General features: G+C 40.0%; 1 protein-coding gene across 1 annotated transcript in view; it reads left to right on the top strand.

Annotated features, from left to right (window-relative positions):
• The window catches only part of RNF175 (ring finger protein 175), a 49374-nt gene extending 37227 nt beyond the window's left edge, over window positions 1-12147 (top strand). Inside the window, exons 2-5 of the mRNA XM_006875508.1 lie at window positions 2723-2886; window positions 5938-6071; window positions 9484-9585; window positions 12027-12147. Coding sequence (XP_006875570.1) covers window positions 2723-2886; window positions 5938-6071; window positions 9484-9585; window positions 12027-12147 — 521 coding nt within the window. The remainder of the gene's footprint in view (window positions 1-2722; window positions 2887-5937; window positions 6072-9483; window positions 9586-12026) is intronic.
• Window positions 12148-12924: the final 777 nt, after the last annotated feature.

Raw genomic sequence — 12924 nt, 5'->3', positions numbered from 1 at the left:
ATGGCACTTAACAACAACAGCAACATCCATCTATCTTGATTTCATGTTTGATCTGTTTCAGACTGAAGAAGTTGGTAGAATTCTTCAATTTCATCATCCCTGCTTTAATTGTTGGTGTGTAAATTTGAATAATAGTGGCATTAACTTGTCTTCCTTGTAGGCAAATAGATATTATCCTATCACAGAAAGCATTGTACTTCAAGACAGATCTTGATATGCTCTTTTTGATAATGAATGGGACACCATTCCTCTTCAATTTGCCATTCCCAGCATAGTAAACCATGTGATTGTCACATTAAAAATGGCCAATACCAGTCCATTTCAGCTCACTAATGCCTAGGGTATCAATGTTTATGCGTTCCATTTCATTTTTTACAATTTCCAATTTTCCTAGATTCATACGTCATACATTCCATGTTCAGATTATTAATGGATGTTTACAGCTGTTTCTCATCATTTTGAGTTGTTCCCCAACAGCAAACAAAGGTCCTGAGGACTTTACTCCATTCGTGTCATCAATGTCAACTCTACTTAAGGAGGTAGCTCTTCCCTCAATCACATTTTGAGTGTCTTCCAGCCAGAGGGGCTTATCTTCCAACACTATACCTGATAATATTCTCATGCTTTTCATCATGTTTCAGTATTCAATATTCTTAGCTGACAGTGTTTCACTACTATTCGTAAGGTTTTCAGTGACTAAGTATTCGGAAGTAGTCGTCTTTCCTTCTTCCTAGTGTGTCTGTCTGGAAGCTCTTCTAATACCTGTCCACTGTGAGTGACCCTTCTGGTATTTAAAAATCCATGGCATAGCTTCCAGAATCACAGCAACACACAAGTCACCAAGAGCTATTGCTCTACTAAAGTGACTGTCAACTGCAGCTGCCCATGGGAACACCTAGAGTCTGGGGAGCTTGAAAAAATATTGCTGCCCAGGTCCCATCCCCAGAAATTCCAATGTGGCCTAAAAAATGAAGATTTTTTTTACCACTTCCGAGGTTTTACATGTACAGCCAAGCCTGACAACCACTGGCTAGAGTCTACTGTTATAAGCCTCACAGTCTTAAGAAATGTTTGAAGACTATCTCAAGAATTTCCTTGTCCACTTAGTCCTGAGTGGTCAAATTTGAGGGGAATTTAGAGAATTTAAAAAAATCTTTAATTAAAAATAATAGCCTAAAAAATTACTCACAAGGTGCTGGTAGGCACTATGGCAGGAAGTATTTTGGGAGCTCTAGCCCTAGAGCTGAACTGTACATAGACCAACAGGCCATCATTCTAACAGAACAAGGGGACACTGAATGGTTTACATCAGGAAAGGTGTGTGCTAGGGTTGTATTCTTTTACCATACATATTCAATCTGTATGCTGAGCAAATAATCTGAGAAACTGGATTACATGAAGAAGAATGCAGCATCAGAATTAGAAAAAGGCTCATTAACCACTTGTGAGATACAGATGATACAACTTTGCTGAAAGTGAAGAGGACTTAAAATATTTACTGATGAAGATCAAAGACCTCAGCCTTTGGTATGGGTTGCACCTTGATGTAAAGAAAAGAAAAATCCTTACCACTGGATCAGTAAATAACATCATGATAAATTGAAAAAAGACTGAAGTTGTCAAAGACTTTATTTTGCTGGGATCAACCATCAACACTCATGGAAGCAGCAGTCAAGAAAGCAAATGACAGTACACTAGGCAAATTCGCTGCACATGACCTCTTTAAAGTGTTCAAGATGTCAGTTTGAGGACTAAAGTGCACTGGACCCAAGCCATGGTATTTTCAATAGCCTCATATGTATGTGTGAGTTAGACAATGAATAAGGAAAAAGAATTGATACATTTGAGTTGTGATATTGAAGAATATTAAAGGTACCACGGACTACCAGAAGAACAAACAAATTTGTGTTGGAAGAACTACAACCAGAATGCTCCTTAGAAGCCAAGATGTCCAGACTTCATCTGTCATACTTTGGACATATTATTAGGAAGGACCAATCCCTGGAGAAGGACATCATGCTGGGTGAAGTGGAAGAGCAGCGAAAAAGAGGAAGTCCCCAATGAGCTGGATTGTGGCAGCAATAATGGGCTCAAGTGTAACAGCAGTTGTGACAAATGACCCAGAACTGAGCAGTGTTTCATTCTGTTGTTCATAGGGTTCCTATAGTTTTGAGCTGACTCAACAGCACCTAACAACAACACCAAGCCCTAGGGTAAGGACTGGACCTAAAGGTCACTTTAAAACACAATGTCAGCAGTTCAGAATCACCCCTTGAAAGCCCCATACAGGGTCAGTATGAATCAGAACCGACCCAACAGCACTTAACAACAAGCCCTTTCCACCACCCCTTGTTGTTGTTGTTCGGTGCCATCGAGTCAGTACTGATCCATAGCGACCTTATGCACAGCAGAACGAAACACTGCCCCATCCTGGCCCAACCTCACCACTGTTGCCATGCTTGAGTCCATCGATGCTGCCACTTGGCCAATCCATCTCGTTGGGGGTCTTCCTCTTTTTCTCTGACCCTCCACCTTACCAAACATGATATCCTTCTCCAGCAACTGGTTCCTCCTGACAATATGTCTGAAGTATGAGGGACGAAGTTTGGCCATCTTGGCCTCCAATGAGCACTCTGGCTGCCCTTTTTCCAAAACGGATCTATTGGTTCTTTTGGCAGCCCATGGCACTTTCAATATTCTCCTCCAACACCACAACTCAAAGTTATTACCACATTCTTATCATCTTTTATTGTTGTTTTCAATAGGATCAAGGCTAGAGATTCCATGGATTTTGGCATTGTATCCTTGTTCTATGGCCTGTACTATGGAATAATGGGGAGAGACTTTGCTGAGATATGCTCAGATTACATGGCTTCTACTATAGGGGTAAGTGATGTCTTCATTCTTTGGAACCATTGATGGTAAAAGGTGAGAATTTGTCTCATGCGACATATATGCGCCCAATTTCAGAAAGATGAGGCTTTCTGCTCCCATAAAGATTTATAGCCTCAGAAACCCTATACAGGGTCACTGTGAGTCAGAATTGACTCGATGGCAGTGAGTTTTTGAGTCATACGCTGATTATCTTTTCCTTTGACATCATTTTAATAGTCAAGTGGTTCTCCAAGTCCTTGGGCGATGAACTGTTCTTGCATCCAAAATTTTATTTGCTAATTAATTAGAGAATATATTAATTATTGATATATAGTGGTTATGGGATAGGGCACTATATTTAATAAAATATGAGAATTATTTCAAAGTTATCTGTGGTACAGTAAAATTCTTGAGATGACTTTTCTAGTCAGTCTTTGTAACTCTCACTAGCTATCTCAATGAGACCTACCTAAGCTCTTCACTGGTATTTGAGACTCTTTAAAAATACAGCAAACCAAGTATACAATTAAGATTCAGAAATTAAATTAGGGTGAGTTACTCACTTTTGATCATTAGTGAATAGTTACCCAAATTTCATTTCTGAATATTAATCATTGCACATTCAGTTTGCTGTATCTCTAGGGGTCATGATGTGGCACTGTAGGATAGGCCCTGGTCAAGGCTTATCCTGCAAGGTCAGTGATTCAAACCTACCAGCTGCTTCTTGGAAACCCTATAGAGGGTTGCTCTGAGTCAGAACCAACTTGATGGAATTGAACAACAACAATAACATTCACTTTTCAAGGAGCTCTGATGGCTCTGTGATTAAGTGCTCAGCTGCTAACCTCACATGCGAGGTGGGCCACCCAGGACATTGACTAACGCTGATGGGGATTCACCTCCTGCTCTCTTATGAGGTTAGAGGTCAGATGCCACCTCCATGCTATTGCTACATTATCATATTCCTCCAACTCCAGATGCTAATTTTTTTAAATGAGTAAAAGATGAACAATATCAAAAATCCTTTATATAGTTCTGCCTAATATACATCAAATGAATAGTTGGTGTTACCTAAAACATTTCAAACTCAACCAGTACTCAACATGAAGATCATTTATCATTGCACAGTATTTGAAGAAGTAGAAGATAACCAAAGTATGTTAAATAAATATATCCAGATTATTGTTCCCTGGAATTTAAAAAGAAAATCTGTCATAAAGGTGTTTTTGTTAGTTAACTTTTTAAAATTAAAAGTCAGAATTAACAAATTTTTTAGCTAAATTGTTGTTGTTAAATGTTGTCAAGTTGTTTCTGATTTAGAGCGGTTGGTGGGTTTGAACTGCTGCCTTGCGGTTAGCAGGCCAGTGCTTATCCTACAGAGCCACACCAGGCATTTAGTTAGATAGAGTCCAGATGATAGGAGCATTCAGCTGTGTCTGATACATCCTAGTAAAACCTTCTAAGTCAAGGAGAGCCTAGTCATGTCAGGATTTCTACATTTCTGTCCATCACCAGTCTCTTGGTCCATGGATGGATATGAAGTGGAAAAACTACTGTGTCAAGAAAAGTGATTTTTGTATTATTCCTGTATCTCTTGATTTATGGGACAGGTGGCCTAAGTGGATATGACCTTGATTCATTAGCACTCAATCTGCCCTTCTCCTCTAACTTAGACTTTATCTTACTATGTTCCTAGAGTCCAACTTCTGCAGAGAAATGCTATAGTATACCTCTTAGAACTCCTCTGCTGTGTATCATCTATGGAACTGCCTTCCTTATGAGGTTTAAAGTGAGCACAGGAGATTTCGTTCCTGTTCTCCCAACATAAAACAGAAATCATGCCCCTTAGAAAATTCCTAGAGTCTCTTGTGCTTGCTCATGTACAAAAGAGGAAGAGTTGTATATGTTCTGTTCTCCAGTGGGCCAGGAGAAAGAGCTTTAATCTGACAAGCTAACCAAGGCACCAACTTTTTGAAGACTTCTTACCTAATCCCAACCTTTCTTGTCATCTTCTACCATCCTCATTTGAATGACCAAATCTATACAGACCACAGCTATCTATATAGGTCTCAAGCTGTCAACACGGCCACCAATGACTTGGACTGGTGAATGTGTGTGTGCATGCATGCATGCTCATGTATGAATGTTCACATCATTTGAGCACAGGCTTATGTCTGAGAAAGGGAAGAAACAAAGGAAGAGTAAGTCTCCATTCCCATACCAATGCCTAAGCCTTGCATCTGACCAATTAGAATCTCTGGGAGAGGAGTCAGGGTACCTGCCTTATTTACAAAACTCTTCGAAAAAAGAAATGAGCATACAGAAGCATGGCTGAATCTTGAATGCGTATTGCTGAATGAAATTAGCAGGTCTAGATACATTATATATGAAGCCATTGTTAAGTCATTCTGAAAAAGGTGTAACTATGCAGAAGACAAAAAAAAGATCAATGGTTGTTAGGAGTTTTGGAGAGGTGGGAAGGGTTGAGTAGGTGAAACACAGGGATATTTAGGGAGATGAGGCTGTTCTGTATGGTACTACAATGGTAGATACAATGACATGCATTTGTCAAAACCCACAGAAATTCATAGAGTAAAAAAGCATATACATATTTTAATATATAATTTAGGAGGTCAGGCAGAGTATCCCAGAACAGAATGCAGACTATGACAAGAAAAATCAAACTCTACTACAAATATATGGAACACTTCCACTAAATGGGGTAGGGAAAAGTGCTGACTTAATTTACTTCAGAAATGATTGGGATTGCATGACTACAGCCAATAGAAACTGTATGTTTGCTCAAATTATTTTTCTCCAGAGTATAAGTTAATTTTTATACTACTGTAAGACTCCTGGTGTAGCATTGTAGGATCAGCACTAGACTGCAACCCACTGTAGCAGTGTTCTTTTGTTGGGTCAGGGGGAAGTATTTCAAGTTCTAAACCAACTTAGAGACAGTGAATGGAGTCACCTGGCTCTGCACCTAGCAACGGCTTCACTGCTTTCAGAGAATGGTCTGTGTGCTTCTTCCCAACTGGGCTGTGTTCATTTCCCTAACAGTTCTACAGCATCAGCGGGATGCCCTCCAGGAGTTTGTCAGACAATATCTGTGCTGTCTGTGGGCAGAAGATCATTGTGGACCTAGATGAAGAAGGACTCATTGAAAACACCTACCAGCTTTCATGTAATCATATGTATCCTTTTCACGGGAAACCACTTGACCTTGATCAAGCCAATATTGGGAGACAATTTTCAAATGATCTGGGTTGTAAGTGGGATATGACAAATCAGGGAAGACCATTTCATCACCCTTCTCCCATCCTTTCTTCCTTCTTACTCCTCCCCTCTGTCTTGTTACCTCCAGTCCTGAAATCCTAGGCCTTCATCCACTAGCCCATAGGTCTCTTTGAGGCATTCTGAATATCCCTGCTGAAAAATGAACTGCTAATTAAAGTGACGTTCCTCCTCCAGTAGAGAATGTGGTGTCTCTGTAGCCTAAGCACTGGATTGCTAACCAGAATGTCAACGGTTCGAGTCCCCCAGCTGATCCACAGGAGGAAGATGAGGGTATCTGCTCCCGCAAAGATTTACAGCCTCAGAAACCCTATACAGGGTTGCTGTGAGTTGGAACTGACTTGAAGGCACTTTACAACAACCTCCTCGGGTACTCCTTGTTTTAAAGAGGACTCAACAGCACATGGACAGAAGGCAATAACATCTGAGCAGAATGCTGGCAAGAAAGATTAGCCACAGCCATAAGGGAACAGAGAGCCAAGAAGAACTATGGAGAGGAGGGGTTTGGTTGGAGGTGAAGAAAAAAGTGCAGGCTCAAGTGCTGGGAAGAACTCAGGCCTATCCAGGTGGAGCCCCGTGTGTGAATCCCACCGGACCAAGAAACGCAAGTGTGCTTTTCCTAGGAGTAATGCTAGGAACTTTCTGGTAGTAATAGTGGGTACATCCAGAAAAAGAAAATCAAGCCTTTTTACCAGTGTGGTCTTGAAAAGGGGATAATGCTACAGATATTACCATGTAAGAAAGGGACCCAAGTACCAGGGAACCATTTGATCTGTCTGCTATAAGTTCTTCCCAAAATAGCAACCTACTGACTTGAATCCTTTAGGTGGTAGGTACCAGGTAAACTCCAATCTGGAAACCAGCGTTCTCTGGAAACTCCAGTAACCTCTGAAGAAGATCTGTGCTGGAAGATATTGGGTCCAAAACCCCTGAACACAAAGCAGCCTGGCCCTGCACCTAGCATGTAGCTATGGAGATTAAACTTGGTTTAATCCTTTTATAAATGGAAAAAAAAAAAAAAACCCCACATTATTTCTCCTTTATCTTTATTTCAATTTATGTGGCCAATCAGTTCAAATCTCTGGCATTATATGGTGGTTAAACCATCCTGTCTTCTTCCTCTGAAACCCACTTAACTCAATCTGCAATACATGAGCTGCACAGTGCCTATGATTCAATTCTATTTCAACTGGAGAGTTTCCACATATTTAATCCTAAGAGTCAAAACTGGACCAAATGCATCTGAACTGTACTTAGAGCTCTTACTTGAACATTTCAGCCTTAAAATATTAAGGGAAGAAACACACACACAAATATCCCATATGGAAGACTATGGTGGATTTTCAGTGTGATTCATTTCCCCCCAAATCTACCCTTCTTAGCAGACATTTTCCAAGACTAGCTCTATTTTTAAATCTGACTTACTTTTTAAATTTTTGGAACAGAGCCCTTTCTGCCATTTGCAAGTGGAAATATTTTCTCTTTCCACCTTGAAAAGCCCTTAGGGATTGTTGTACATGTGTGCATATGTAATTTTCAATGTAGTTGCCTTTAAATTTGCTTTACAGGAAGTATTATTAATGGTCCATTTGGACATGAGTCATCTGAGTGAGAAGGGAGCAACCATGAGTCATAGTAACCAGGAGCGGGCAGTTCTGCCAGCGTGGAGGCTTTGCAGCATTGAAAGGATGAAAGGAGGTGTTTGAGAGGCCATGGAAGTATTAGAGAGGAGGTGGACTTGTCAATACTGGTTCCATGCCTCAGACAAGCTATACCTATCTAGAAGGCGGGGGGCTGTATTCCACCCCATTTAAAGGAAGTCTATGTGGGTTTGGGAGACAAATCTTTGTTATAATACACCACTACTTCATATTATTCCAAGCATCTTGCAAAAGTGACACAATTCCAAGAACCTAAAATGTGGACACGCTTCATTGCACACAAATCTCATATTGAGAAATTAGAGACCTGACCCTGACTTGGCTATACCTCCAGGATACTACACTTAATAGTGAGCGACCTACCAGAGTATGTAGCAGGCCAGTCAGAAGATCATGTGATCCTGGCCACAAAACTCACATTGGGATCATGAACCTTAGAAGTAAATCTCTATAACAGATCTCATTATACTTCATTAATCACTTTGTCCAAATCTAAATTACTGAAGAACCTGGTAAAGGACACAGGTCCCTGGTTGGCATAATGGATTTGCTCTTGGCTACTAACCTAAAGCTTGGTGGTTTGAACCCACCCAGTGTCACTATTGAGAAAAGGTCTGCAAGTCTGCTTCTATAAGAAAACTCTATGGGACACTTCTACTCTGTAACACACGGGGTTAACTCCACAGCAGTGGGTTTGGTTTTGTTGTTAAGTGCCATTGAGTCAATTCTGACCCATAGCGACCCTGTGTAGGGTTTCTAAGGAGCAGCAGGTGAGCTTGAACCATCAATCTTGCAGTTCAAACCACTTTGCAGTCTGATGCATTAGCCCACAGTGCCACACCAGGAGTCCTGGGTTTGGTTTTAGGGGTTGTTAAAAGATACTGACCTCCACTAGCATCTATTTCCAAAATATAATCAATGTTCAGTGAGTCATTCAAATAAATCAATAAATATTCAGATAAATTTAATAAATATTTGTCACTGCTATGGATGTTGAGGACTCTGCCTACAAGAAATATATGCTCTAGAGAGAGATCTTTAAGTACTCAAAAGACACAATGCAGTATAATACACACTCTATTAAGAGGAGCACTCTGGCTGCACTACTTCCAAAACAGATCTGTTGGATCTTTTGGCAGCCCACAGCACTTTCAATATTCTCCTCCAACATCACAACTCAAAAGCATCAATTCTTCTACGGTCTTCCTTATTCACTGTACAGCTTTCGCATGCATATGAGGTTATTGAAAATACCATGGCCTGGCCTTAGTCCTCAAGCCGAGATCTTTGCTATTCAACACTTTAAAAAGGTCTTGTGCCGCAGATGTGCCTAATGCAATACATCGTTTGATTTCTTGACTGCTGCTTCCATGACTGTTGATAGTTGATCCAAGAAGAATGAAGCCCTCCCTATATAGGGTTTCCAAAGAACAGTTGGTGGGTTTGAACCACCAACCTTGAGGCTAGCAGCCCAGTGCTTCTCCTACAGTGCCAGTAATCTCCCTAAAAAAGAGATGTGCATAATCAAGTCATACTGGACAGCCATCCTCACCCTCCACAACTACAGCATGCAGATGGGATTATTTCCACGTCATCAGGAACCAGGCATTGCTCTTTAGTATCTAGAAGCTTCCCTAACAAAATGCTTAAGCTTTCATGAATTCTGCATCCGAGGCTGGTGTATTGTTGGTAAAAAGCAGACTTGCCCTTACTGCAAAGAGAAAGTTGATTTGAAGAGGATGATCAGTAACCCGTATCCTTTTGTAAAAAATTAGATTTTCTCCAATGTTTCTGATAATATATTCTTTAGTCTGAACTTTTCATTATCTTTGTGTAATTACAGCAGAAAATTTTGTTTCCCCATACCACCTATTGCAAAACAATTTTTACTGGTTTCTTTTCTCCTCTGTGTCTGTATTAGTATTTTGATTGAGGAATTAAATGGCAAAGAAGATATAGTCCATTCTTTATTGTCCATATTTTCCATTGTAAAGGTATGCTATTGTTTTTAAGCACCATCGAGTCAACTCCAACTCATAGTCAACCTGCATAGGGTTTTGAGGAGCTAACCTGGTGTGGCACTGTGGGTTAATGCACTGGACTGCAAAGTCACTTGAATCGCAAGGTCGGCAGTTCAAGCTCACTAGTCGCTCCTTGGAGACCCTATACAAGGTTGCTATGGGTAGGAACCGACTCGACAGCACTTAACAACAACAACAACCTGTGGTTAGCTGTCCAGTGCGTATCTTATAGCACCACGCAAGGACTGTACAGATATAGTAATGGGATACTGTAAAAGATAGATAAGCAGATGAAACAACATGATAAATCGATAGAATGATGAATGGGTGGCTGGGCTGATAAATAAATAGATTGGAATTGAAGATTTTAAAGCCCCAAATATGAACCATTGTTGTTGTTAAGTGCCATCAAGTCGGTTCCAACGCATAGAAGAGACCCTGTATAGGATTTCAGAGAGCAGCTGGTAGATTTGCCAACTTGAATGTGAAGTAGAGCATAAAAAATTATTTTTGTAATTGTGGAATAATGCACTGGACCATAAGGTCAGTTTGAACTGCAAGGTCGGTGATTAAATCCACCAGCTGCTCCTTGGGAACTCTATACAGAGTAGCCATGAGTCAGAATTGACTCGACAGAACTTAACAATGACAACTTTTATTATTTGCAGAGGTAAGTATGATTCCCCCTCTCCCCTCACCTCCAGGATATTGGCTTTTAAAATTTCTTACCATTCCTCTTCTTCTCTTATGCTAAAACTTAGTGGGAACAATATTAAAAGGAAATAAATACCTACAATCCTGGTCAGCCCATGGCAGCAATGAGGATTTTTATAGGCACTACGGATCCCTAGCTGAATAAACTCAAATCTCATTAAAGTCACAAGAAAGTAATAGCCCTTTCCAGAGCTGACTAAAAAGCCTTAGTCATGAAACCCACAGTCCCAAAACCTTAGTATAGTTCTTCTAAGGGGTAATGGGATTAAAATGTAGCCCCCGTAAGTAGAAGAAGTAGGCACCAATCTTCTAAGTACTTGCTCTTTTCAATGAGTTAGCCTTTCTGGACTTTGAGTAACAGTCACTTAGATTTTAGTCTTCCTTGTTCCATGTCCCCCCACCCCACCCCCACTATTCACCAATCCTGAATTTACAGGACACCTTCATCTTTGAGCACTGCAAATCAAAGGAAAGACTCTTGGGTAAGATTCAGAGAAGTGGGCAGCACCAGCTACATCTCCAGGCTTGGTATTTCTTGGTGAGTCAGAGCAGCTCCAGTACAATAAAGCTAAAGGAAGACGATGCACCGGCCTCCTCCTTTGTCATCCATCGTCCCTGACTTTCCCTTCCGGTATAAGGAGGTGGGCCCAGAACAGGTTTTGATTAATAGTTTACTTACAAAGTATTTAAATCTTGGTGCTTACAATGATCAGAAATGTCCCTTACATAACAGTATAAATAACAAAGGGCAGTTGGCGTCTTCATATATTCTCGAGAAAACTACATTTGAGAAAATAAAAATGATACACTTTTTACTAGGATATAGTTTAAGAAAAAGCTATATGCAAAATATCTGCTTTTATGCTTATGAAATTGATATCATTAAATTCCCTAAGCAGAGTTTTTCAAAGATCGTTAACAGTAGTACTGGTGTAGCAATGTAGGATAAGCACTGGACTACTTATCAGAAGGTCGGCGGTCTAAACCTACCAGTCACTCCTATACAGGGTTTTTATGAGTCAGAACCAACTGGACAGCACTTAACAACAAGCATAATATTCCAAAGGTCTTTACCAGGAAAACATGTTCCTTAACTTTTGAACTGGTGTGATTCCTTTTATTATCCAGTGTGTTTTCTCTGGTGAACGCACTGCAGAAAAGTCCAGAATTAAGTTTTGTTCTTAATTTCCATTATCCTTGGTTTTTCAATATAGTCATTTCCCTTCTCCTCTTTCTTTCAGTGAGTGGTCTTTGCCTTTTATAACTGCTTTATATTTTGTCATTTGATTGTAAAGATATTTTTGGAATAAGTTTATATTTATAAAAATCATGGAATGAATAACAATTAACAAGAATGAGAACACCTATTTATTCTACGTTTCTTCTGTTTGCAATTGCTATTTATGAAAATGTCTGCTCTTTGGGTATAAATAGTACAGCTTCCTTAACTGAGATTTAGCTGGGAGCGCACACATTTTCTGTATGGACAGATCCTGGATTGGCTTCGTTATTTGGTAGCATGGCAACCTGTGGTGATAGGAATAGTTCAAGGCATTAACTATTCGCTGGGACTGGAATAGCACTGCAGACGTAACCCCAGAAGCAATGCATTGCATGTTGGGATATTTTAAAATCTTTGACTCTATACTTAATATTCTTTTATTTTTGCAGCAACCCCAAGAGACCAGAAACTGAATAATTTGGTGGTATACTTAAAGCAACATGTCTATGTGGACAGAAATTAGAAGAGAAGCTGAACAATAGAATAAGCAAAGTGTGTTGTTGCTGTTGTTGTTTTTTCATATTTCCCATTTGTTTTCTAACCCATGCTTGCAACACATTTTATTACCCACCACGCATCTCAAATTACTACTCACATACAATATTTAGTTATACTTAATGTTGCTAAGTGCCGTTGAGTCAGTTCTGACTCACAGTGACCCTATATAGAGTTTCCAAGGAGTAACCAGTAGGTTTGAACTGCCAACCTTGTGGTTAGCAATCCAGTGCTGATTCTACAGTGCCACACCAAGACTCTATAGCTATATTTAATAGGTTGATGCAAATGGTTAAGTGCTTGGCCTTTAAATGAAATGTTGGTGATTAAAATCCTTGCAAAGGCATCTCAGAAGAAAGGCAACAGAAGATCACAACCATTGCAAACCATGTGGCACACAGTTATACTTCGTCACAATGAGGTCACCATGATTGGAACTGCAACTGGTTGTTCAAAAATCTTCTCTTTAGCTCAACATTTTCAAAGAAGTAGATAGAAGTTACTAAGTAATGTATGGTTAAAGGTACCATCTTTTGTGTTCTGTGTGCTTGGCACCAGGTGACAATTTAAGCACATGGTA

This window comes from Chrysochloris asiatica, unplaced genomic scaffold (assembly GCF_000296735.1).
Source record: "Chrysochloris asiatica unplaced genomic scaffold, ChrAsi1.0 scaffold00329, whole genome shotgun sequence".
Taxonomy (NCBI): Eukaryota; Metazoa; Chordata; class Mammalia; order Afrosoricida; family Chrysochloridae; genus Chrysochloris; species Chrysochloris asiatica.
The sequence above is the reverse complement of the archived record's forward strand: the minus strand, read 5'-3'. Positions and strand labels throughout refer to the sequence as shown.